This window comes from Euleptes europaea, chromosome 9 (assembly GCF_029931775.1).
Source record: "Euleptes europaea isolate rEulEur1 chromosome 9, rEulEur1.hap1, whole genome shotgun sequence".
NCBI lineage: Eukaryota > Metazoa > Chordata > Lepidosauria > Squamata > Sphaerodactylidae > Euleptes > Euleptes europaea.
Genome location: NC_079320.1, coordinates 21,368,967 through 21,394,285, shown reverse-complemented (window position 1 = coordinate 21,394,285; position 25,319 = coordinate 21,368,967). Strand labels below are relative to the sequence as shown.

The 25,319-nt window shown below is 42.5% G+C and overlaps 1 protein-coding gene across 3 annotated transcripts in view; it reads right to left on the bottom strand.

Moving 5' to 3' along the window:
- The window catches only part of RAP1GDS1 (Rap1 GTPase-GDP dissociation stimulator 1), a 107,296-nt gene extending 82,258 nt beyond the window's left edge, over positions 1-25,038 (bottom strand). Inside the window, exon 1 of one of the 3 annotated variants that reach the window (XM_056855540.1) lies at positions 24,989-25,038. In XM_056855540.1, coding sequence (XP_056711518.1) covers positions 24,989-24,992 — 4 coding nt within the window. In that variant the 5' untranslated portion in view covers positions 24,993-25,038. The remainder of the gene's footprint in view (positions 1-24,988) is intronic. The other 2 variants (XM_056855539.1, XM_056855541.1) reach the window with 2 other exon arrangements.
- Between the last annotated feature and the right edge of the window lie 281 nt (positions 25,039-25,319).

The following is a 25,319-nucleotide window of genomic DNA, read 5'->3' as shown; positions in this document are numbered from 1 at the left end:
TCTTTGCTGGCTTTCAGTTCATTTCTGAGCATAGTTTAAAGCACCAGTTCTTAACATTTAAAGCCTTTAATGGTTTCGACCAAGATATCTTTAGAGATTTATACTATCTGAAGAGAAATCAGAGTATATAATAAGAACCAGCTGCTCCACATTAATCTACCTAGCTATTAAGCTACTTAGCTATTTTCACCAACTGCGGTGTTCAGTGTCCCCTATCCTCTGAGGTAAGACAACTAGCTGTGACAAGCTTAATTAGATAGAGGACCCTGTGAAGAAACAGACTCACAAGCCTTGGGAATCCCAGGGATGTCAGAAAACCCCATGGTTGTCTCAAGTCTCCTCTTGGTACCACCATCCCTTACTTGAAGAAGAATTGGCTTTTATATGCCGATTTAAGAATCAACCTGGCTTACTTACTTACCCTCCGTTCCCCTCCCCACAACAGACACTCTGTGAGGTAGGTGGGGCTGAGAGCTCTAAGAGAGCTGTGACTAGCCCAAGGTCACCCAGCTGGCTTCATGTGGAGGAGTGGGGAAACCAACCTGGTTCATCAGATTAGCATCCACCCAGCTAGCTTCATGTGGAGGAGTGGGGAAACCAACCCGGTTCACCAGATTAGCATCCACCCAGCTAGCTTCATGGGGAGGAGTGGGGAAACCAACCCGGTTCACCAGATTAGCGTCCACCGCTCCAAACCACTGCTCTTAACCACTACACCACGCTGAAGGAGGAGGACAAAGACAAACTGGCTTGTCACCACTGCCATTGGCAAATCTGAGCGTATCGCCTGCTGGACGGATTTACACATCCGACCTTCTGTATCTGCATTGCTATTGAAAGGCTCTGCCAAGTTGCTGCATCTCCCACTTCACTCCTGCAAGCTAATGCGGAAGGATCAAATGCGCTTTCAAACTATCGTGCTCAAGGGATGGCGAGCTTACTGGCTGCCCCTCCCATTTACCGCACTTGAAATAGCCAGACTGGAGAGACATGGTGTGTTTGGAGAGCCCATTCAAAATACGTGAAAGCCGACAGATGAAACAGCTTCTTTCAACATGCCCCGTGAATTTATAATCTCCCCCAAGGAGTCCATCTCTCCTTTGGTGTGGTTCTAATCTTCCTGCCTCAAGAGGAAGAACCTATTTGACTATCCAAATCTCTGTCCCTTGGGTATAACATTCTAGCAAGGGTATGAAACAGTAAACTTTTTGTTCCAATTCTGCTAAAGCCATTAATATGCGGAAGCACTAAAGTACTCTTGTGCTTAGGAATTGACAGTACTGTATTTTTCTTCTCTGCCAGCTAGAGATTTTGCAGCTGAGTTCCCATGAACTCATAGCTCCAAAAGCTGAATTATTGGGACGATGAAGTTCCCATGAACTCATAGCTCCAAAAGCTGAATTATTGGGACGATGAAGTTCCCATGAACTCATAGCTCCAAAAGCTGAATTATTGGGACAAATTCTAGGCTGGAGGGCATTTCTCCATAAAGCTTCATTTATAAACTCGCTCCCTGATTCTCTTTTCATGGCACCTACTCTTGTTTGTTTCAGTTGGCAAATGAAGATGCTTCTGTTTTCCAGGGCTTTTGAAGACAGGTAAAGTTTTTGCTTGTTTTTCATTCTTGACCTGCTGATATTATATTGTAGTGGTGCTGCAGTAAATTTTGTTGGGGTGTTTTGGCGGGTGGGGGCACTTTAATGTGTTCAGTGTTTATACTGCTGTTCATCTTGTTGCTGTATTATTGTTTTATTGCAAACTACTTCAAGAACTATTTTCTGGAAAGTACCATAACAAACTCCAACTCAACTCTACACTTTATGTTGAAGCGCTGTTTAACATTTTAGAAAAACTTTTAGGACCGTAAAATTTGCTTTTATGGGAACCTTAACAATTGCTTTGATTAAACCAAGCAAAATCACAATACAGGTAGCTAGCTTTTAAATTTTACAATTAAAAAAAACTATACTTTTGCTTTGCTGGTATAAAAATTATAATTTCCCCCCTATAGACTTGTGCTATTTGCCTTAAAGTAGACCTATGAGTTCCAATTAGAGACAGATATAGAACAGATGTGTTTTCTATTTCCAAACAAAGAACAATAATTGATTCTTAATCCCAGAATTCCTCAATTCAATCTGTGGTATTTTGCACTTGGCAGAAACTAATCCTATTATAGTTACCAAAGAAATTCCTGAATTACTATTCTAAAATTATAGCAGACTGCAAACTGCGCTTCTACCATACCCTCCTCTAGGAAAAGTATTTTTTTCTCTTTTCTTAACATTGAACTTGTGGAAGGAACTCTGCGACTTGCAAACTAGTTTTTGGTTGTTCCTAATGAAGATATCGCCTCATTGTTCAGGTTTCAAAAAAGAAATCAATGAACAGACATTTTTTACCTTATTTTTCTTCTGCAAACAGTATCCCCAGCAGACAACTGGACCTTATTTGTCTCAAACTTCAGGTTTTAACACTGTCCTCAAGAGCAAACATTTTGACAAACATATGCTGGCTCAGAAGAAAAGTGGCATGCTATCCCCTCTACCACCTGGGAAGCCATTGGGGCAGCCTCTGAATCAAGCAAAAGTGATTCATGCCCAATCAGAAGTGAATTGGTTTGAACAGGAAGGGACTCAGTTTTGTAGGGGAGCCTATATAAAGAAGCACCAGAGGGGAGCCTATATAAAGAAGTACCAGAAGATTCTGGAGGTAGTCAGGAAAGCTGAAATAAGCTCTTTACTGCTTCAATGGACCTAGAAGGGCATAACTTTGCTTAGGATGGCACTACTAGAATGTCACTGGGTTGGATGGAGCCAGTTTGCTTCACTAAATTTCAGCCAAGTACAGCCTCCATTCCACATGACTTTTGTCCATGCAGGTCCCATGATCCTCAGAATAGCATTTTTGGGGGGTGGTTAAAGGGGACCCCTTTCTTCCTTTTTCACCAGAAGAAAAGCTGATTGTATCCAACCCATTGTGTAGGTGGCAGCTCATCATTTCTATTTCATTACAGTGTCACGTGTTAGCTGAGGCAGGAGAGCAGCTTATCCCCTTAGTCCTTAAGTACTCACAAGGACACATGAAGCTGCCTTATACTGAATCAAACCACCTGTTCATCAAAGTCAGTATTACCTATTCAGACTGGCAATAACTCTCCAGGGACTCAGGTAGAGATCGTTCAAATCCCCTACTACCTTAACTGGAGATGCCAGGGATTGAACATGGGACCTTCTGCATGCCAAGCAGATGCTGTACTACTGAGCCATGGCTTCTCCCTAGTTTGTCCCCAAAGTCAGGAGCAACATCGCAGTATAGCAAAGATTCTTCTGCAGGCCACTTCTACAAGTATCGGCACCACCAAAGAGGAAGAATTGGTCTGTAGACTATTTGGCACAACTGTTTTAAAAAAGAAAACCTGGTTTTTGTCTTTTAATAGTTGCTGCTACTCTGTTTTATTTTTGTTTTAATTTCATTTAAAAAACAAAAGCTAATCCTAATGTTTCAGGATAAAAGAAAAAGAAAATAACTGTTCAATAAATTGTTTAAATTTACTGAAAGCTAGCATGACATTACCAAAAGTTACATTTTGTTATTTTTTTTTAAAGTTAATTTTATTGTTTCACAGTAACAGCCAACTTAATCTGATTTTGCAATTAATGTACCTGTTGATAACTAAAGCATCTTTTCTTTGTTCTTTCTAAAAGGTATTTGACCATATTTTTCCCCGATTCATTCAGATGGCCAATCCTATTATAGATATATGTCTGAAATCATTAATCGATTATTCATGTACCGTATATACTCGCGTATAAGCCGAGTTTTTCAGCCCAAAAAAAGGGCTGAAAAAGCCAAACTCGGCTTATACACGGGTCAATACGATAGAGGAGGGAGGAGGGAGGGGGGAACTTACCGCTGTCACTGCCGCCATCGCCGCCGGGCCCGCGCGGCTTCCTCTGGCCGGCAGCAGCCTGGGGGGGCCTCCTGCAGGGCCAGGAAGGCTGCGCTGCTGCCGATTCGCCGCGTCTCCCGTTGAGTAGGGGGTTCAGGGGCTCTCCCCCCTCCCTCCCTTGGATGGCACTGGGGTCGGAGTGGGTCAGGAGGGCCCGGGAGGCTGGCGGGAGGGCGACCTGGGGCAGGGGTGAGATCATCCCTGTGCTCTAAAATGGAGGCTGCCATTTTAGAGCGCAGCATTACCGGTAAAGGGAATTTCTTATTGACCCTCAGCTTATACGCAGGTCAATAAGAAATTCCCTTTTCTGGCCTCAAATTTGGGGGGGTCGGCTTATACTTGGGTCGGCTTATACCCGAGTATATACGGGTATATTAATTTTAATGCAACTGTTGCAACTGTAATGAGTTTGTAACTGGATTGTAAACCACTGCGTCCCCGCCCCTACAAAAAGAAGCTCAATGAGGACATTTTAAATAATATATATCTATGATTTCAGGTGTCAAGATTAAGATGATTTCTGCAAACAAATCATCTCTCTGCGGTGTTCATTCAAGAGATACAATTACCGGTATGTTCATGTTTTCAAAATACCATCTGTGCCAAGATGCTGTAAAATTAATTAACCAATTTAAAATAGATCAGTTAAGACCAAGTCCATTAATTAATCACACTCTTTAAAAGTGAATGACAGCCCTACATAAGATTATACCGTATGAGTTAAATGAAATTTCAAATGTTCCTCTTGAAACATCAGATGAATGCATAGGGGGGTGGGGAAGATTTCCAGGCCACAGAGATGCTCAAAACATCCAAGCTCATCTGCTGTAGAATCAATATTCAACAACTTTTATGAAACTGTGTAATGGTCAGGACATAACACCCTGCTCCAGATTATTAATTCATTAAAAAACCTCCCAGCCAAGGCTATTAATGAAATCCTAATTAACATACTCAGCAATGGTTCATTAAAACAAAATTCATCGGAAAAGGCTTCAACTGTGTTTAATATTATGAGTTCAAGTGCTTGGGCATAGCCTGGAATTATTACCTTCTAACTCCCTATTTACCACGAAATAGGTCATGAATATTAATTTATTAATTGCTGACAGTTTTAAGCTTCCCTTTAATGCCATGTATCATTAATAACCTGGTTATAATGCAAGTGACACATAATTAACATTATTAATTCAAGTGCTTCACACTCACAGACTATCTGTGACTATCTCACAGACTATCTCACAGACTAATAAAAGAGGACAACAGACAAGGCAAGCAAGGGAGCAGTTGTGGTTCAGTCGTAGAGCATCTGCTTGGCATGCAGAAGGTCCAAGATTCAATCCTGACATCTCCAGTTAAAGGGACTAGGCAGGTAGGTGATGTGAAAGACCCCTGCCTGAGACCCTGGAGAGCCACTGCCGGTCTGAGTAGACAATATCTACTTTGATGGACCAAGGGTCTGATTCAGTATAAGGCAGCTTCATGTGTTCACTTCCACGGTGCTATATTAAGCTCAGAGGCTAAGGTCAGAGATACTTAGACCGACATTTCTTCTACTGAGGGCCAAAGTCCCATACTGGTTAATAAGGAGTTGGGGGAAGGGAGGAGAGACAAATCCATTTTTTACAAATGGAGGCAGGTACTCTAGATTTCAGAGCAAGGAATGGAATCAGATTCTCCTTCTTTCAAAGGGCAGAAGATCACACCACTCCTCAATCACTAGCTTCTAAATTAACTCAGAGGACTAGCCAGAAAGCATGCTGAATGCTTGCCAGGATCCAACAGATCTGATCTAAAAACTCTCTAGGGCTGAGTGGCATCGGGAAGATAAATTCCTAATGCAATCATCAGAGTTATTTCCCATATAAAACTGAACCCTCTTGAGGCTTCTGGCTTCTCATGAGAAACTGGGCTGTCCTCTTGGTGCTGCCACGGTGGTGCCCCACTACCCTCTTCCACTGCCACTCGATGACATCCTGCAGTGCCCAGAGCTACGATCAGACTGGGGCAGGTAAGTCCCCATTTCCCAGCCACAGACATCCCCCACCTCCTCCTTCCCTCACCCACCACCAGTGCTGCCATCTTGGCAACTGTGGGGGGGGAGCAATGGGTCCCGCGGCTCATTGCCCTGCCTGCCCCAGCATCACTGTTGCCTCAGCAGCCGAGGGGGACAGAGTGTCCTGCTGCTCCTCCCTTGACCGCCTCCAGGGCAGTCCCCTTGGCAGCCAGGGAAGGCATCCTTGGCGTCCACTCCTTCTCCCCCATCCTCCTCACAAGCACACCTGCGTTGGGAAAACAGTCAACCGTTCTTGGTTCTGTGATTCTGGACAGCAGTACCAAACCACCACCACCACTGCTTTTTTAAGCATTCACATTATTGTCAATCAATCAAATTTTATTTCGATACAATATCCGCTCTGAATAAAAATCAAAGTTAGGTTTAAAATAATAAAATAAAATAATAAAAGTTGATGATTCTGGAAAGGATGATTTGAAGAGGAGGAGGAAAGATCTTCTATGGGGAAGGGTTTTCAATTAGCCGTTTCCGAATCCCACTAGACCGGAGGCCAAATTTGGCTACTTGAATGGTTATCTCCCGAAAGGAGTCTTCTAAGAGAAGGGAAACTTTAGCTTCTTCCGATCTCCCAGGAAAGGATGACAATATGGGGAGACTGTACTGTGATCTTATGTCGTTGTAGAAGGCACATTGCAGCAGAACATGTTCTATTGTTTCCACTGCACATTATTGTATGGATACCAATCTGACTACCATATTTCTGCCTGTGGCGCCTGCAATCATCTACGCTCACGGCAGTCTGAAGATGTCATACACTGTCTCAAAATGACAGCTTGCATATGCAAAGAAGGTCATGAGAATATGCCCTTAGTTTAAAAGATCGGACATAAACACTTGCAAGACTGAAGCATGAATAAAGCAAGCCCCCAATCAATGACAGCAACGGAGGGGGAAAAACCCTTATTGCTTATAAAGCCAATAGGATGTTCTTTTTTCACTCTAGATCTCACTGCGTTATTTCCACTGCGTTATTTCTACTGTGAATGTTGCAGTTCTCACCCACCAGACAGGTGCTAAATACTATGTTCAATATGGAATTATCATATTTGCTGTTCATCTCTGAATGTGTTGAACATAAGCACAGAAACAAAAATGTCTAACAAAAAAATTAGAATCTCCGACGTATTGATACAAAAGTGGAAATCAGGCTCAGATTTTTAGGAGGCATAACAAGGACGATTAGCTACAGGAATGTGTTGCCAAGAGAGGAGGCAGATCTTTCAATCTGGCTGCATGATCTAGATCTAGCACTAAACACTCTTCAAAAGGCTACACATTGCCAAAATGTAATTTAGGAAGATAGCACAAACCCTGGAGAAAATTCAATTGGCCCATGCTATGCAAGAGGTCAGACAACATCTTCAATTGTTTGCTCTTAAAAGGATATGAATTCATGTATTATTCTCTGCAGCGCTATCCCTGCACTTGCTCAAAGGAAAGCACTCTATAAGAAAAGCTGCTACCGTACATCACAAGAACCCCCCTCGAGAGTTACACAGGCTGCCCAAACCCCCACAGATTTTCAATCTGCTGGTCTGACAGTTTTCATTGACCTTGAAGGACAGACTGGACTTTGCTCCTTTACTAAATGTCAAAAGGCAACTCTTGCTTTTGATAGTATATCTATTGCTTGTGACTTACTGTTATAGGTGGATATATGTATTCCAATTACAGATAAAATAATCAACTGGAATTACATATTCAATTAAATCCTTATGTTCAGAATCCAAATGCCTGTGGAACATGGAATATTTTTATTTATCTGTGAATCATGATTTTGGAATGTAAAGCTATTATAGAATTCAAGACTAAATAAACCCACATTTGAGACTAGTCCAAATTCAACATTACTTGGATAGGTTAGGCATAGGGTTCTGAAGTTGATTAGGCAAAAGTTTTACTTTGTTGATGCAAAATCCCCATGGTGGCAAATAGATTCTTTAGAGCTCTTGAGAGGATGCAAAAAAGTAGAAGTGTTTCATAGCAAATATAAAACTTGCAACCCTAATTCTACTCAAGGGAAACAGGAATCTTGTGATTGCTGTTGAACATTTCCTGTGTCTGATTTCAATATGATTATTTAAATTGGCGGGTATTACTTCAGTGCAGGAACGTATCTCTATCCATTTGTTTTTGAAACTGAAACACAGGTAGACCACTTGACTCCACTGTCTTCTTCACATTTCAGCATTTCATTCATCAATAGCTTCTATCCAGAAAGATGAGCAGTGCTCTCCAAAGATAAACTGAATTTATCTTGACATCTTGCTAGTATGGTTAAGCTTCATTCAAAGTTTGAATGAACAAAATCAAATGTCATCCCATTTCTAATTTTTGTTTCATAGCCCCATGCCTGAATAACTAAAACATATTTGGGAAGAACTCTAAATACACTACTGCAACATTTGTGCTAGCAAATTATATACTGCTAACAGTTCTGATGAAGTATGTTAATTTCATTTTTGGCTACATTTTATCTTGGATTTTACATTGCATATAGTATTTCTGTATTTTTGTATGTTTCTTTTATTGGATATTGATGGTTTTAATTATGAAAGTTTCAAATATTAACAATGGAAGATGTGAAGCTCTTTGTTGGAGATTCCCAGTTTAGATCCATAAATTTATGCAGTTATGCATTCTATTGATTTTCATCAAAGTTACTCAGGATGTAAATATCTGGGTTTGAATACTGAATATTCATTAGGTAGGGTAAATAGCCAAAGAATCCAGCATTTAATTATTTCTTTTTCCACTTTTAATTTCTACATTGCTAGCTAAATTATTCTTTGCTCTTTTGTGCCGCTATCTCTTTCTTTTAGTTTAAACCAGAAGTGTCGAACTCATTTGTTACAAGCGCTGGATATGACATAAATGTCACTTGATTGGGCTGAGCTATGCCTTGCCAGCCCAGATTGAGAGTGGAAGGGTGGCTGCTTCACGGGCTGGATAAGAGCTCTCAAGGGGCCGCATCCGACCCACGGGCCTTATGTTTGACACCCCTGGTTTAAACAGTCATACACCATTCAATATACTTTGCTCAGGGAGCTTGGTGGGCTGCTCAGTTCCTGTAGGGATACACGACATTATAATCTGAAGGCAGGAAAAGCCATTATCTCAGACTCCTTTCATGCTGCTGTACATTCCCTGATCCATAAGATTTCTCCTTCTTCATATCCACTACCTTGGGGCCAAACTAGGGCATGACAGAGGGGGTCTGCTCTGGTCACATACCCAAGCGGGGGGAAGGTTGTTGAATTCTTCCATCTTTCCTTCCTCCTGCTACTTTTCCCTCTGTTGAACTCACCATTCACTATTTTAAAAAAAATCACCCTGAAGAGATGGACTGTAAGGCAAGAGAGGCTGCATGCAAGGGAAAGATTTGGCCCCCTTCACATCTGCATCCCATTGTCTCCTTAATTCTAGGCACACTTCCCAAATGCTCCTCCTCTGACGTTTGCTCTGGAGTGCTGGCTGGTATCAGGATGGGCACATGCTTTCGTATCCACAGTGGCTGCTTGCAAACCCTGCCCCCTCCCATTCCTAGTCCCCTTGGTGCTATTTAAAGAGCTGATCTTGATCTACAAAGCTTTGAATGCCATAGTCGGCCCAAAACCAGTTCTGCCAAGAAGGCACACTAAGCAAGGCCCAAAGCAACAGAGCCTATTTCCACAATGGCTGGTTTCCCACAGGACTGCATCACAAAACTACTCTAATGTACGGCCCTAACCAGCCCAAGCCACCACACATTCTTGAGCTAACTTTTTAAGGACATTCCTGAAGATTACAAAGAGCACTCCTTTGAGTTATGAGGACATATACATAGCCATTCTTGTTAATCGTTCCTCATGTGGAGAACTTACCTTCCCCTGGAAATTTACCAGCTCCTAGGTCTCTTCTAGAGGTAACTTAATTATATTGGGCATATGGTTTCCCAAATTAAACTGGTAGGAGGTTTCTAAAAATATGCTACATATTTCATACTTATAGTCTTTTGTCTTAGAACAAAAATAAGTTATTGATTTCACTTTTGCATAAAAGAACGTTGCACACTAAAACAATTGCACACGTGTTTATTCTACTGCTTATTTTTCTTTTCATGTGAAATACATCCATATTTTCAAGAACACTTTAATATTATATCTGTGGCTTCCTTTTACAACAACATACTCTGGATCCGTATCACAACACTGAATATAACCAACTCCTCCGTCAATAAGAAATTTTGATTAAAATCACATAGCATGGCTCAGTCCTGCAATATCAATCAGGCAATATACTCTCTATGTGTGCTCAGATTTTGAAGGATTCCCTTTACCTAAACATAAAGAAAAGTAATTAAAATTACAGATGGCTTCAGTGCACTATAGTGGTAACCCCCAAGGTAACTTTACTTCTTAAACACACCAGAAGTCATACTGGAACTGTCTATCTTTTAGGGTGAGTTCATCAAAGCAAAAATAACAATTTCAAATAGGGCATGCAGAGAGACAAACATATTCATTCCAAAAGCTCCAAGTTAATGTTAACACCACATCAACTTATCAGAGTGTACATGAGTGAAATCTGGGAGTTGTGGTCAAAATTCTAATTTTTTAATTTCTATTACTAACATTTGCACTAAAATCTGAAAAAGTTTCTCCAACAGCTTCACCTAATACACACCAAAGGAACTCATTACCTAATGGAAAAACTCAGCCCAAAGTTCTGCAGAAATTTCAATGCACTTGCTGAATTTATGGGGGTGGGGGAGGCTTCTCGGTTTTCTCAATTACTAGTGGAGATCGGGAAAAACAAACTGAGAAGTGTATAGGGAGCTACCCCAGCGACAAAGTGAATAGGGAAGCTACATATGCATATTACAATTCCCGTATGTGAAAGTAGATGCAGGAGGGGCTGTGGCTCAGTGGTAGAGCATCTGCTTGGCATGCAGAAGGTCCCAGGTTCAATCCCCGGCATCTCCAGTTAAAGGGACTAGACAAGTAGGTGATGTGAAAGACCTTTCTCTGCCTGAGACCCTGGAGAGCCACTGTCAGTCTGAGTAGACAATATTGACTTTGATGGACCAGGGTCAGATTCAGTATAAGGCAGCTTCATGTGTTCATGTGATTGGGGCAAAACATTTTTTTAAATGAAGGAAAAATACTTCTTGATAAACAGGTCATGCAAGAATAAAGAATTTTTTTTCACTATTAGTGAGAGATTTAACAGTGAAATCCTATGCAAATTTACTCCTCTTTAAACCTAGTGTAAACGACCAAATTAAGGAGAAAATATGGATTTTAATATTTTTCAAGCCTCTAAGGTGCTCAGAGAAGCACACATACCTTACCTAACTTCCTCCTCAAAACAAAGTCCGCCCACTTAGCTTCCAGGCTGAACATGCCTTTGGAACTAAGTTTTCTTGGTCCAGCGTTCTGTTAAGTACACCATATGGGCTCTCTGCAGATTTACATATGTGAACACCAGCAGAATCCCAACTGTTTAGGTTCTGCTGCTTCCTCCCTATTCTGAAGCATCCCAATCAAAGAGACATACAAGGCCCTTTTAAACATTTATCAAATTTTCATGCAGATCCCCAAGTTATAGATAAGAATCCATAAAACTAACAATCAGACAACATTTGGTCTTTCAACATAAGAGACTAACTGCATTCCTAAAGACAGCTGCTCCAGTCTAAGCCCATTCATTTCAGTGGGCTTAGACTGGAGTAACTCTCCTTAGGAATTCACTGTTATGCTCCCTATAAGGGTTAAAAAAATATAAAGCAGAAACCTAAACTACCCTATCTTCTGTAATGTCTCCTGCAACAATGTACTAAACATTAATCATATTTGTTTGCTTTACTAGACTGTCTTTAAAATATCTACCTCTTTAAAATTTCACTACAAAGAGGAAAATTCATCATCATCATCATCATTCCAACTAGTGCCCCCAAATCCAGACTGATCTGAAATTAACAACCACAAAGGAAAATCTATCAATTTCTTACACATTTGTTTTTCCTCTCTATATTTTATCCAGCATTTCCCTGTCTTTCCATTCATTACTGTCACTCCAATTTATTTCTGGCACTTTTATTTCACATTGTGTTCTTTTATTACCCCACTATAATATTTCCTCAATTGCTTTATTTATCTTAAAATACTTCCATACTGCTTTTCTACAGTGTGTTTCACATATATACAAACAATACCCTAAACATTAAAGCTATCAACAAGATTACTAGACAATCAGCATAACAGGTCAATTTCCAAAGGCCATTTTAAATAGTTCAGCCTTGTATTCCCCCCGCAAATAATCTCCTGAGATGACATGCTCTTAGAAAGCCTACTCTGAAAGACTTTGCTTCCATTCATTCCTGTTTCCTTAACAGACATTATCTTTCACCATCCCACTTTTCTTCTAATTTAATTTGATCTCTTGGTTCGTATTGACTGCAGACAGACACAGTGCTCTCTTATATAACGTGTACAGGATATGAAGTAACTCTATTCTTCCCTTTTTATAACAGTTGTTGGTGTTTTAAGGTATTAATGCCAAGGCCATATTGAAAAAGCAACAACTACTTCTAATCACGGTACTTTTCACAGGGTTTTTTGTTTGTCTGTTTTGCTGTCAAGTCTCAGCAAACTTATAGTGACCCTTTCAAGGCAAGAGATGTTCAGAGGTGGTTTGCCATTGCCTGCCTCAGTGTAGCAACTCTAGACTTCCTTGGTAGTCTCCCATCCAAATTCTGACCAGGGTTGACCCTGCTTAGCTTTCAAAATCTGAGAAGAACAGGCTAGCCTGGGGTCTACCCAAGGAGAACCCTGGGATGGATCCGCAACAGTGGTATTGATTACAACCCTCCATTGCTTTGTCAGACACAGTGGATCCGTTTACAGTAATAGGGATAACAAAGCATGCAATGCACAAAAAATCTACTTCAGAACTTCAAACAATCTAGTAGATACATAATTTAATGTTCATATTTTTTTTCCTGAAGAGAACCAAAAGTTAAAATCATTATACCCTCCAGAGAAATGGGGAGGGGAGCAAGAGCAACAAACGTTCGCAGCTTACAGAGTCAGACCGCTTGCGAGATTCAACAGAGAGCCTCCATTCCAGGCCTCAAGCAAGCCTGAGCAAGCCTCAAATAGTTTAAATGGGCAAATAGTCCTGATAGATCAGTGGTTCCCAACCTTTTTTTGACCAGGGACCACTAGGATTTTTTTGTTTGGTGCAGGGACTCCAAGGTTCAAAATAAAAATTCCGAGAATTTGAAAATAAACTTTAATCATAACTGTTAGTTAAACATTAAACTTAGAATAATATTTGAATATATATTTTTATAACAGAGGACTTTTAATTGAAAATATTAATTTATTATGGTTTATAACTTTGTTTAGTTCTCGCGGACCCCTGGGGATCCATGGACCCCCGGTTGGGAACCAGTATCCCCTGAATTGTGTCTAGGCGTCCCTTCTCCTCAGCCTGCCTCTGTTTTCATTTAGCCCAACTGGTATGGCTGCTCTGCTCTCTCTCCTAACTACCTTGTCCTTCATTTATTTACCTCATTTATAGCTCACCTTTCCTCCCAACGGGGAACCAAAAGCAGAGTACATCATTCTCCGCTCCTCCATTTTATCCTGCTAACATGCCATCTTCTTATCCTTTCCTATCCCCTCTGTTACAGACTATGCAAAGTGCTTCCCACTGATGTTGTTTTTAAAAGGTTTTCCACCAAGCTTTTCTCCTCTCGGGATCCTGGTGACAAGCCAGACAGTATTTGCTGTGAGCATTTCACTCTTCCCTCGCCCTGGAACTCTTCCAGGTTGCCTCAAGTGTTTATAATTTGCAGGTTCAATATTCAAGAAATTGGAGTCAAAGCTCAGGCAACTCTGAACTCAAGACTGCTATGACATCACAGCAGGTCAGCCAACAGCAAGGGAGGGCTCTCTAGCTGACAGGTTCTGGCTGAGAGGTGACAGGCAACCTGCCTTTTCTGAAGACTTTATCCTTTCCTCAGTAAATTTTCAAAACCACTTTTTCCCAGTAAACATACATGTTCTGCGCTTTAACATGACATTTCATCAATATATCTATGACCGTGGTAAATGTCCTATGAAGATGGCCCCACAGTTAGTAATAAAAAGTTATAGTTAGCACCTTGGTTCTTCAGGTGACTCTTTCCCACATTAAAAATAATGGCATGATGTGCCGGAGAATGCAAAAACTAGAACACTCAAACATACTTAGTGCATGGTGTAGCCAGCATGGTGTAGTGGTTAAGAGCGGTGGTTTGGAGAGGTGGAGTCTAATCTGGAAAGCCAGGTTTGATTCCCCACTCTTCCACATGAATGGCAGAGGCTACTCTGGTGAACAGGATTGGTTTCACCACTCCTACGCATGAAGCCAGCTGGGTGACCTTGAACTAGTCACATTCTCTCAGCCCCACCTACCTCACAGGGTGTCTGTTGTGGGGAGGGGAAAGAAAGGTGATTGTAAGCCGGCTTGATTCTTCCTTAAGTGGTAGAGAAAGTCGGCATATAAAAACCAAATCTTCTTCTTCATACTTGTGTGACCCTGTCAGGAAGATTAAGTTGACAAAAGGAGCAAAAAAGCCCAAGATCTCTCCTCATCCCAGCCTGGGCAGAATCCCAAGGGTAAAGTAAAACCTGAACCAGCCCTCAATAAAACCACATGTTCACTGGACTGGCTTCCCAGTTTCTGCTACACGAACACCTTTACTGTGAAAAAGAGACTACGGGGCTGTGTGTGTCTGGCCTAACTTCTACATCCCACTTTTTACAGTTGTTTGCTATCATGCAATTTTTATTACTGCATTTCCATTGTACTATATTTTACAGGCCTTACTGGATTATTTTAAATTGTAAACCATGCTGAGATTTTTCTCCCCTGGTAAAATGGGACAGAATTAAAAATAAAATATGTTGGGATATTTATTAAGTATCTTTGGCTGGGATACTCGGTGCTCCTGTTTGAAAGCAATGTCTTAACTGCCAACTAAATGCATTTAGAATTCAGGTGTGAGATTGGCAGTGAACACTTCATTGAATGCTTCTGCTTTCGAAAGCAGGTATCAACCAATTGCTTCTGTCCACTTGGAAAGAAATTCATGGCTCAAGCATCCTTTTCTCATGACTTCACTATCATTCTGCCTTTCATCTCTCAGCCCAGAGCAAATAATCTGCAAGAAGGTATGAGAGGTGCTTTTAAAACATTCAGTGGGGTCGGGAAGACACTTCTCTAAGGAGCTGTAGCATGTAAAATGCACTGGAGAAAATGAGTCAGTGCAGATCTTAAGTGGAAGGCTAGATGCAAATCAAGCATTGATTGCATTTTATTTCCAGAAAGCTCAACCTTATTAGAATTGCATATAGCTATCAGAGCTGAGCATAAATGTCTTCAGGTGAGCAAGAATGGTCTTCAGGTGGCCAGACAAACATTCCATTTCAGACCAACATGGCTCAAAAGTTCCAGATTGTGTACATATCAAGGTGTACAACGTAACCCCTTAGAGAAGCAATGTTTTCTCTTCCAGCAAGGGCCATGTTGTCATTTGAGCAAAGGATGAAGGTTCATTTAGGCATCTTTTAGGGGTCAAATATGATTCATGGTTAGGGTTGCCCGGTCCCTCTTTTCCACCAGCGGGAGGTTTTTGGGGCAGAGCTTAAGGAGGGAAGGGTTTGGGGAGGGATTTCAATGCCATAGAGTCCAATTGCCAAAGCAGCCATTTTCTCCAGGTGAAATGATCTCTATTGGCTGGAGATCAGTTGTAATAGCAGGAGATCTCCAGCTAGTACCTGGAGATTACCACAAAAAATAAAGGCTCAGTGCTGTAAGGATAATTGGAGCAACCCAAAACAGCACTATGACAATATAAAGCAAATAAGTGAATTTTATAAAGTGCAAAGTGAATAAATATATACAGCATATACAAATAGGAGTACAAACCAGATACAAAATTTACAAAAGCAATCCAATAAATATGACTTGTCCAAAGGATATCACGGATCCTTGACATCACCTACTACCAACCCTTTTAGCTGGAGATGCTGAGGCTCGAACCTGGGACTTTCTGCATGCCAAGTAGATACTCTACCATTGAGCCATGGCGCCTCCCCTGTTCTTATTTGGGACAGGGATACATTACAGTCCTAAATGAATGCCAAAGAGTAATAAAGGTATAGTGAGTTAGGAGTTGTGGCTGTGTAAGCAAACCCCCAGTCAATACTAATTATCTTGCATTAAGGCAGGTGATAATTGCAGAGCCAACAACTTTCCAGTTGTTTAAAACATCTGCGCAAGAGCTTGAATGCATTTACTTTTGAACTAGACAGTCCAGTACTAGAGGCTGCAATTTTTTAAAAAAATTAGCCAATAAAGAGTTACACTTGCAGCCACAGAATTTTCTGAGCCATAAAACCTATCCTGCAAAAATCAATCTGCTATACAAATAATCACGCAAGAAAGATATGTAAAGATCTTTCCACAGTGTTTGCAGATAAAATACCTGACTGAACTAAAGTAATATGACTGAAGTAAGAAGAAAAGTGAATCATCAAATTTTTAGTTCTCCAAACATCCAGGAAATGTAGAATACCTAAATGTAAACATTTTATCATAATCATGTATGGCTGTGTCATGTGGTTTCCAAGGGCACAATCCACTTAGAATAGGGGTCCCCAATGTGGTACCCATGGGCACTATGGCGCCTACTGATACCTTTCCTGGTGTTTTATTATTTTTTTTAAAGCCAAATATATACAGAATCATAGAATAAAATAATGGAGTCATAGCATTGTAAGGGACCACCAGGGTCGTAAGTATGAGCCTGTAAGGACTTAGACACAAGTGTTATAATGATTAAATTTATTATTTATATTACTACTACCTAAGGCAATGGAGGTTTACACATGAATCATAGAATCATACAGTTGGAAGGGACCACCAGGGGCATCTAGTACAACCCCCTCCACAATACAGGAAGTTCACAACTACCTCCCCCCTACACGCCCACTGATCCCCTACTCCACACCCAGAAGATGGCCAAAAAAACCCACCTCTGTCCCTGGACTCCAGGCTATAAGGAAAATTGCTTTCTGACTCCAAAGAGGCGATCAGCACTACCCTGGGCATGCAAGAAAGGGCCACGAGAGCCACACACTGATGCAAACCTTCCTGCCCTCCCTCTCATGATCTGCCTAAGGTCACAGAACCAGTACTGCTGACAGATGGCCATCTAGCCTCTGCTTAAAAAGCTCCAGGGAAGGAGAGCCCACCACCTCCAGAGGAAGCATGTTCCACTGAAGAGCAGCTCTAACTGTTAGAAAATTCTTCCTAATATTTAGGTCACTTATGCATGGTAGGTTTAGCCTCCTTCATTCCCTGTTTCAGCCAGGATCAAGTCTTTGAAAATGCACGTTACCTCATTCCTTTTCGGCTCAACCCCGTTTCAACCTCAAACGAACTCGGCTTTTCCCATTCCTCTTCTTGCCGGAGTCAAATGGTCCTTCCTAGCTGAAACCAGATCCAAAGAGCGTGCATAACACTTGCCTCGCATTGAGCTGGGTCTGGGGGGAAGGAAATGTTTTCTCACGAGGTGAGCCAATCACAGACCAGCAATTAAAGGGGTGGGGCTTGATTTGAACTTGGGAGACTGCTTTCCTGTATTTATGCCCCTGATTTCCACACAGTTTATTCCCTGATCATTCAAGCCAATGCATACAGTTTTCCCCAACCCAGGTTGCTTTGATCCTGGCTGAAACGGGTAAAGTGAGTTTTATTTGCAAGGCACAGAAGGTACAAGACAAACAGGTAGAAACGACAACAGGTTTGAGGCCAGACAGAGAGCTCCTGACCAGCCGTCCAGTCGATGATTCCTTCTTCCTCTCCTAAAGGACTAATCGGCCTTAGTCTTCCTACTCTTTACTGAATAATGATTCGGTTCGTATAAGAATATTTAAGTCAAAATGGCAAATGCACGGGTTTTTTAACTCATGATTTTAACAAGCTGTTTGGCTCAGTGGTAGAGCATCTGCTTGGCATTCAGAAGATCCCCGGTTCAATCCCCCGGCATCTCCAGTTAAAGGGACTAGGCAAGTAGGTGATGTGAAAGGCCTCTACCTGAGACCCTGGAGAGCCACTGCCGGTCTGATGGACCAAGAGTCTGATTCAGTATAAGGCACCTTCGTGTGTTCATGTGGCCAAGAAGGAAAAAAGAATGGGAAAAAACCTGTTAAACACAAGGTGCATATCCTCTGCAATATAGCCCTGAGCCTAATTCGTATACAAGATAGATACAAATTACAAAGAAGTCTTCAAAAGTGACTATGCATTAAAAAGATCCAGCCCACAAGACCAAGCAAGTCACATTGGTCGCCTGAATAGAAACTTCTCTGCCTGAAGGCATTTCAGGAAACATCTCGTACAATTAAACATTCTGTAGTATATTGTCTGAAAGAACGAAAATCATATTTTTTCACGGCAAAAAAATTATAGAGAGGGAGGGGGAAAGGATTATATTTCCCCCATAAACTTTATTTAGTTTTAGATAATTTACTTCAGGGACATGACAGCAAAGTTATTACAACAATAGAGTACATACACACTGCTACATACATCTAATACCTACACAAATCATTTTATTAGAATATGAATTGTACACGCTCTGGATGAAACACTATTGCAGATTTGACCCTGTTATGTGAAGAACATTCCAAACATTGTATCATAACACTGGCTTAGCAATTCAGCGCTCACCGAAGCAAATGTTTGATCCTTTTAACATGATTTACCAAGTGGGTAGGAGCTCACAAAGAGCATCTAGAACTGGGGGGGGGGGGGAGAGAGAGAGAACCCAACCATCAATATATTATTTGTCTCCAACTGTTATAAAGTACAAAAATTAAAACCTTAAAGAGCAGACAGGAAGGTTAACATGGAAGCTGCTACACAGAATTCTTCAATGCAGACAATCATCAAATTTGCTAGCTTTAAAAAAAAAAAAAGCTAAACAAGGATTTTCCTAAAAAATAAAGGATCGATGATTTGAAAACTGGGTACCTACCCTACTTGTAGAAAATGAATGCAACTACTCTCAAATTTCGATTCTAATCTTGTGGAACAGCAGCAGAAAGACCTGCTGAGTCACATATGGCCAATTAAACAGTGGCCCATAACCCCTGTTCCTGCTCTCACCTCTTCCCCAACAGCCTTTACCTCCTGTCTTCATACAGCAAAATCCTATAAATAACATCCAAAAATAATCAATATGTTGAAAACAATACCACGACTACAAAACCATGCCTATGATATTACACTGGCATTGTGAACTAAACCAAGAGGCTGGGCCAGAATGGGCCTACGCTGGAAAGCCATCTCTAAACATCTCTGTTAAGTATGGCCTAGTAGTGTCACATAAAGTTATTATATATTGCAGAACTTCTATATCTCCCTAGATCATCATACAGGCCTTCCCTGCTAATAGACCCATGTGAAGATTTTTCTCAGCTCGTCTTTCCCCTCTACTTTCCCTGTCTTCTTTACCCCTCTTTCCATCAGTTCTTGTCTTCTCTCTGGATCTTTAATTCAGATTACCACTCCTAGGCCATCTACCCCATCCCCATTTCTCTAGCCAGTCAATCTGCTTTTACGCTCAGTGTTCTTTGGCATCTCTGCTCGCTCGACTTTTCTTTTCACCTCACCAGCCAGCTGCAAAAACCAGAGGCATGCCTGTTCTTTTGTTCTACTGGATGTTCTTGTCCCAGCCAAACAGACCTTTCACTTCGTTCCTCACGGTAGATGCACAGCAGCTAAAAGCATTCCCTTTAGCAGGTAGCGTGGCCTGGAATAGTGCATGACATCACAGCAGCACAGCCAATGGCTTGGGGGACCTGATCACATGGCAGCCAGTTTTTAGCCTGCTTTATGTAAGAACAGGCAACAAGCATTGGTTTGTTTAATAAGCGTACTAGCTGCAGATCCTCCAGCATTCACAGCTGAAACAGCACCATCTCTTGAGAGAACATAATATACATTTTGTACTTCCCACGTTACATACAATGTTTTCCAGCTGAAATCACACAGGAAAAAGTAAAAAAGGGAGTTAGAAAGAGGAGGTTATTTTTTTTTAATTAGAATGGAGTTACCCCTTAGGTTGCATTCACAATTTCCTGAATGACACATCTACCTTTGACCCATTTCAATCTGGCTTCAGGCCTGGGTTTGGTTCCGAGATGGCGTTGCACTAGTGGACTATCTTTGTTTAAAGTTGGACAGGGGCAATCTTCCCTGATAATACCGTTGGACCTCTCAGTGGCCTCTGATAAAGTTGACTACTCCATTTTTAACCACTGGCTTGAATACAGAGTTGGTATTAAGGGCATAGCCCTTCAGTAGTTTCACTCTTTTTTGTCTGAATAGACACAAAATCTCCACTGGGTGAAAGTTGTCTTGTGGGTTCCACAGGGTTCTCTTCTTTCAGCCATACTTTTTTATAAATATATGAGGCTGCTGTGTGACGTTGTTTGAAACTTAGGGGTTGGGTGTCAACAATATGCAGATGATACCCAGCTTGGTGCTTTGAGACTATGGTCAGGTGGCTAAGGCAGAACAAACTGAAGCTGAATCCACACAAGACAAAAATAATGCTGATTGGGAAGGCTGATATTCTAGAGGGTCTGAATCCATGGAGTAATGCTGGCTTTGTCAGATCATGTTAAGAGCTTGAGGGTGCTCATGGACCCTTCCTTATCGTTTGAAAAGCAGGTTGGTACAGTGGCCAGGAGCACCTTCTATCAACTGCATCTTAGTTGCCAACTTTCTCATTACCTAGACTCAGCTGATCTGGCCACACTGATCCATGCTTCTGTAACCTCACAGTTGGATTACTGCCACATGCTCCACGTGGGGCTGCCCTTGAAGACCACCCAGGAACCACAACCGGTCCAGAATACAGCAGCCCAACTGATGTTGGGGCTAGCCGCCGAGAGTATATGTTGTCAATTTTGAAACCTTTTCATTGGCCACCAGTCTGTTGCTGAGTTCAATTCAAAGTGCTGGTTATGATCTTTAAAGCCCATCATGACTAAGATCCACATATTTGAAGGACGGCCTCCTTCCATATGCTCCAGTGTGCCAACTACAGTCATCAGGCAGCCATGTGTTGGCTATCTCACCACTTAGGGTGGCCAGTCTGACATTGACCAGGCCAGGGCCTTTTCCATCGTTACTCCGGGTCTGTGGAATGGGCTCCCTGAAGAGGTGAGTGGGGGGGGGGCTCCTTGGAGATCTTCAGGAGGCGCTACAAGGTCTTCCTGTCTGCCAGGGCTTTTGAGGGAATTTGAATAGCAGACATCTTTCAAGGGTGGGGAGGGGATTGGACGGATTTGTAGTTTATGTTATCTTTATCTGCAGATGTTTATTATTGCAATTATTGCAAGCTGCCTTGGGACGTAAAGGAAGGCGGGATATAAATGTTTTAATAAATAGAGAATAGCATGAATATTCATGCTGTGATTTATCACTGATACATCTGCCTTCAATGTTTGCAGTACTTCTCAGATTAAAGCAAGTGATGACCCTCTGTGCCCAAAGGTTTACAGTTCGCCGCTGCAATGCTGCACTTACTTAAGTAAAATAGGTTCTGCATATTATTGGCTATAGCACTTCAATCCCAGCAATTCTATACTTTACTGGAAGTGTGTCTTCTTTTAATCAAGAGCACAGGCACCCAGTAATTGTAGCTAAAACTGCAATGCTAAAGTTAAAAAGATGAGTGGGAATACAACAAGAAAGGAAAAGAGGGGAAAGACAGGGACCCAAAACATGAAAGCTAGCAGTTAACAGAAACATCTGGACTAAACGCCTTTTTAAATGAACAGAAACACCTTACTCTAGCAAGCATAATATAATCTCGCAAGTATGACATCAAAGGATCCCATCACAAAACTGTAAAGTTCAGTTCAGTTTATTTACAGTCATTTGACCAGCAAGTATCGGCACAAAATTTCAATTTTTAAAACCCCAACTGAGGACCTCCGTATCTTACTGGCTACATAACAGAACTTTGCCACTGAATACAAAGCTGTAAAGACTTTAGCCCTATGCCCAGTCTGAAAGAGTTTCAGCAACGCTGTGCTATCCAAAATGGCACAGCAGTTTATTTAAAGATTAGCAGAACAAAGTGGTCCCACTATGCAAAATTCAGAGAACGTCAGAATCAATTTATTTATTTAATTTATTTATTATTTGCATTTATATCCTGCTCTCATTCCCGGCAAGCCGGGATCAGGGTGGGTCACAACATAATTATAAAAACATCACTTAAAATCTATATTAAAACATACTGTAAAATTCATATTTCATATTATAATAAACAAGATGGCATTAATTTCAGCTGCTGGACAGTCCTGATCAGCAATGAGCCCCAAACCAGCTGGGGGGAGGATGGGGAGGCCAGCCATTTGTACTAACTCAGGCAGGAACAGCTTCCTGAAATTACTTTGGGCATGTGCAGACAGACTAGCCTCTTTGGGTGCTCTGAATTGAGGATGGACAATGTTGCCACACTAGAAACCTGAAAACTGCTTTAAGTTTCTGGTCCAGAGAATAAATGTTGTTTGCACTGCCTGCTGCCTGCTGGCTAATCTGAGAAATACAGAGCTGAATCCCAGAGGATCGCAGGGATGTCCTAGACGGCTCTAGGGCACTGTCCCCTGGATAAGTAGTGTTTTTGCTGTTTACTGGCTGCATCAGATGCAATCACAGGCAGACCCAAGAACACATGAAGCTGCCTTCTACTGAATCAGACCCTTGGTCCATCAAAGTTAGTATCCTCTACAAAGGCTGGCAGCAGCTCTCCAGGGTCTCAGGCAGAGGTCTTTCACATCTGTGCCTTTAACTGGAGATGCCGGGGATTGGACCTGGGACCTTCTGAATGCCAAGCAGTTGCTCTACCACTGAGCCGCAGCATCTTCCCAGAAGCACTCCAAGGACATCCTGAGCCTCTCGTGTGGATGGCAGCCAATGGTTATTACTACTTGCCAGCACCATCATTGCCTCTACTTTTGCAAAGGGCCCAGAATCTGCTACAATATAAGGGGTCCTGAAGCCATACCAAAAACACTTTTGACCCAGATCTCCCAGATTCTAGCTGAGGGGGAAACGCCATCTGCTGCACCGGCTGAGACAGATTTGGCCTTCCTGCCTGGTCCCAGCCTTTCAGCAGGCCCCAGGAAAAGAAGAAGGAAAAGGTGGTAGCAGGCTAGTCCTCAACTGCGCTTTACACCAAACTCTGCCGCCCTTCTGAGTTTCGGCAGATTCTGTATTCTTGTGAACCGCCGTCTTGAGCTTGCTGCTTGGTTTGGATTACATCCCAGTCACGCCTGTCTGCTGGCAGAACTGCCCTAGTATCCAATACCTGATCACACTACTTTAGGTTCAAGCATGTGAAGACATGCCGGGTATGCCGCTGCCAAGAAACTGTTCATTCCTATCACTGGACGGCAATTAAAACAAACATGTAATCAGCCCGAATCCCCACAGCAAGCAATAATCACCTCTACGCAACCAGACAGGGTTTTTTGGGTGTGTTTTTTTTTTTGGACAAAACAGAATACTTGGTTCTATCCTCCTCCCCCTTTATTTTTCACACCATCAGTATGTCACAAATGACCCTGGCAAGTAATGCATGGGCTAATAAACATTTCTGAAATTACTGCACTTTGAAAGACACCATCCTCAATTGTCATTTACTTTTCTGAATACTGAAGTTAAGACATCATTCGCTGCCTTTTTTGTGCATGTATGAGTGGGGGGGGGGTTGTAGTCTGAAAACAAGCCAGTCATATGCAGCAGCAAATGTCGTCAGCTAGCAAATCAGTCCAAGGAAGTTTAATGGAATCAGCACTTTGGAGAGCCAGGCCACAGAAAAGCCGAGTTAGCGAGTTACCATCCAACTATGTTCAATAGGAATGCATGGGTTTTTGTTGTTGTTCCTGAGGATTTCTATCAAAGTCCTTATCAGCTGTACTCTGATTAAAGTATACAGAGTAAGATTGTAGACATTTCAAGGGGTAGAACAGTAGAAAAAAAAAACCCAAAAAAACCCCCAAAACAAAAACTGACCTCTCTGGTGATAAATGAAGCTTGCATACTCAGATATGTTAAAGCCAAATTATTTGAGGTTTCATTTTAATGAGCCAATTTGTCAAACCTTGCTAGCATGACAGATTCATTAGATCTATCACAAAAGCTGCAACTTAGTAACTAATTTAAGAGAAAGACTATGGGTTTTACAAACTGGTGTCCTGGTTAGGGGCATCTTCCAACCGCAGCTCACAGATCTGGCGTGACCAAGAACTGAATGAACCCCACGCCACATTTCAACCATCCCAAATGAGCCTCCCAAAACGCCACCTTCGGCTTTTTCGCAACCTTTGCATCTCAGTAACTCCAGATCACCATACCGCTATTCTTCAAAAAGCATCCTTACTGGCAGGCTGAGAAACACACTCTCCGCTGCAACATAGGAGCCCACTGCCCCCATCCTAGGCTCCATCCCTGAGCGAAAGGAAAAAGGCTGGGCAGGCAGAGAGAAAAAAGGGACGTGCCGGTGAGGAAGTTCGCAAGAAGTCGGCTTCCTTCATCCTGCTCAGCGATAAGGAGGAAGGAAAGCCGAGAGGTTGGCCCTCGGAGGGAGGGAGAGTGGGCGAAGGGGGCTCCAAAACGCGCATGAAGGGAACATGGGGCGTGAGATGCGAGGAGGGCGCCTGGCCGGCTCCCTCCCCCATCCCCGCGGCCCCATCTCCCCTGCCCCTCCTTCAAAGATAACGCTTTGAGAAAGAAGAAGACCTCGCCGAATCTCCCCCCACCCCCAGCTCAATCTCTGCAACCAGCCCCCCAAGAGCCGCGACGGGGATGCCCGCCCAAGGAGGACCGAGGTGACTTACCCATGTCCCTGCCGTCAGGATGGGAGGGCAGACCAGGAGGAGGAGGAGGAGGAGGAGGGCTGCTAATCTCTGTTGTCCCTTCCGCCTTCTGCGGAGGCTCCTCCGCCTCCCCGCGAGGCCAGGGAGGGAACAGACGGGGCCCGGGGGGCGGCGGCTTGCAGCCAAGGCGCAAGCGGGCTTGCAAAGGTGGGTTGGGTGGGTCGGAGGCAGGGGCCGCCTGGGCGCGCGAGTGCCTCTCCTCCCTTGCCCGGGCGCGCGCGCGTTGCATGCATGCGTGTGCGCGCGCGCGCGTCGGGAGGCGGGGAGGCGCAGGCTCGCTCGTGCGCGCGCG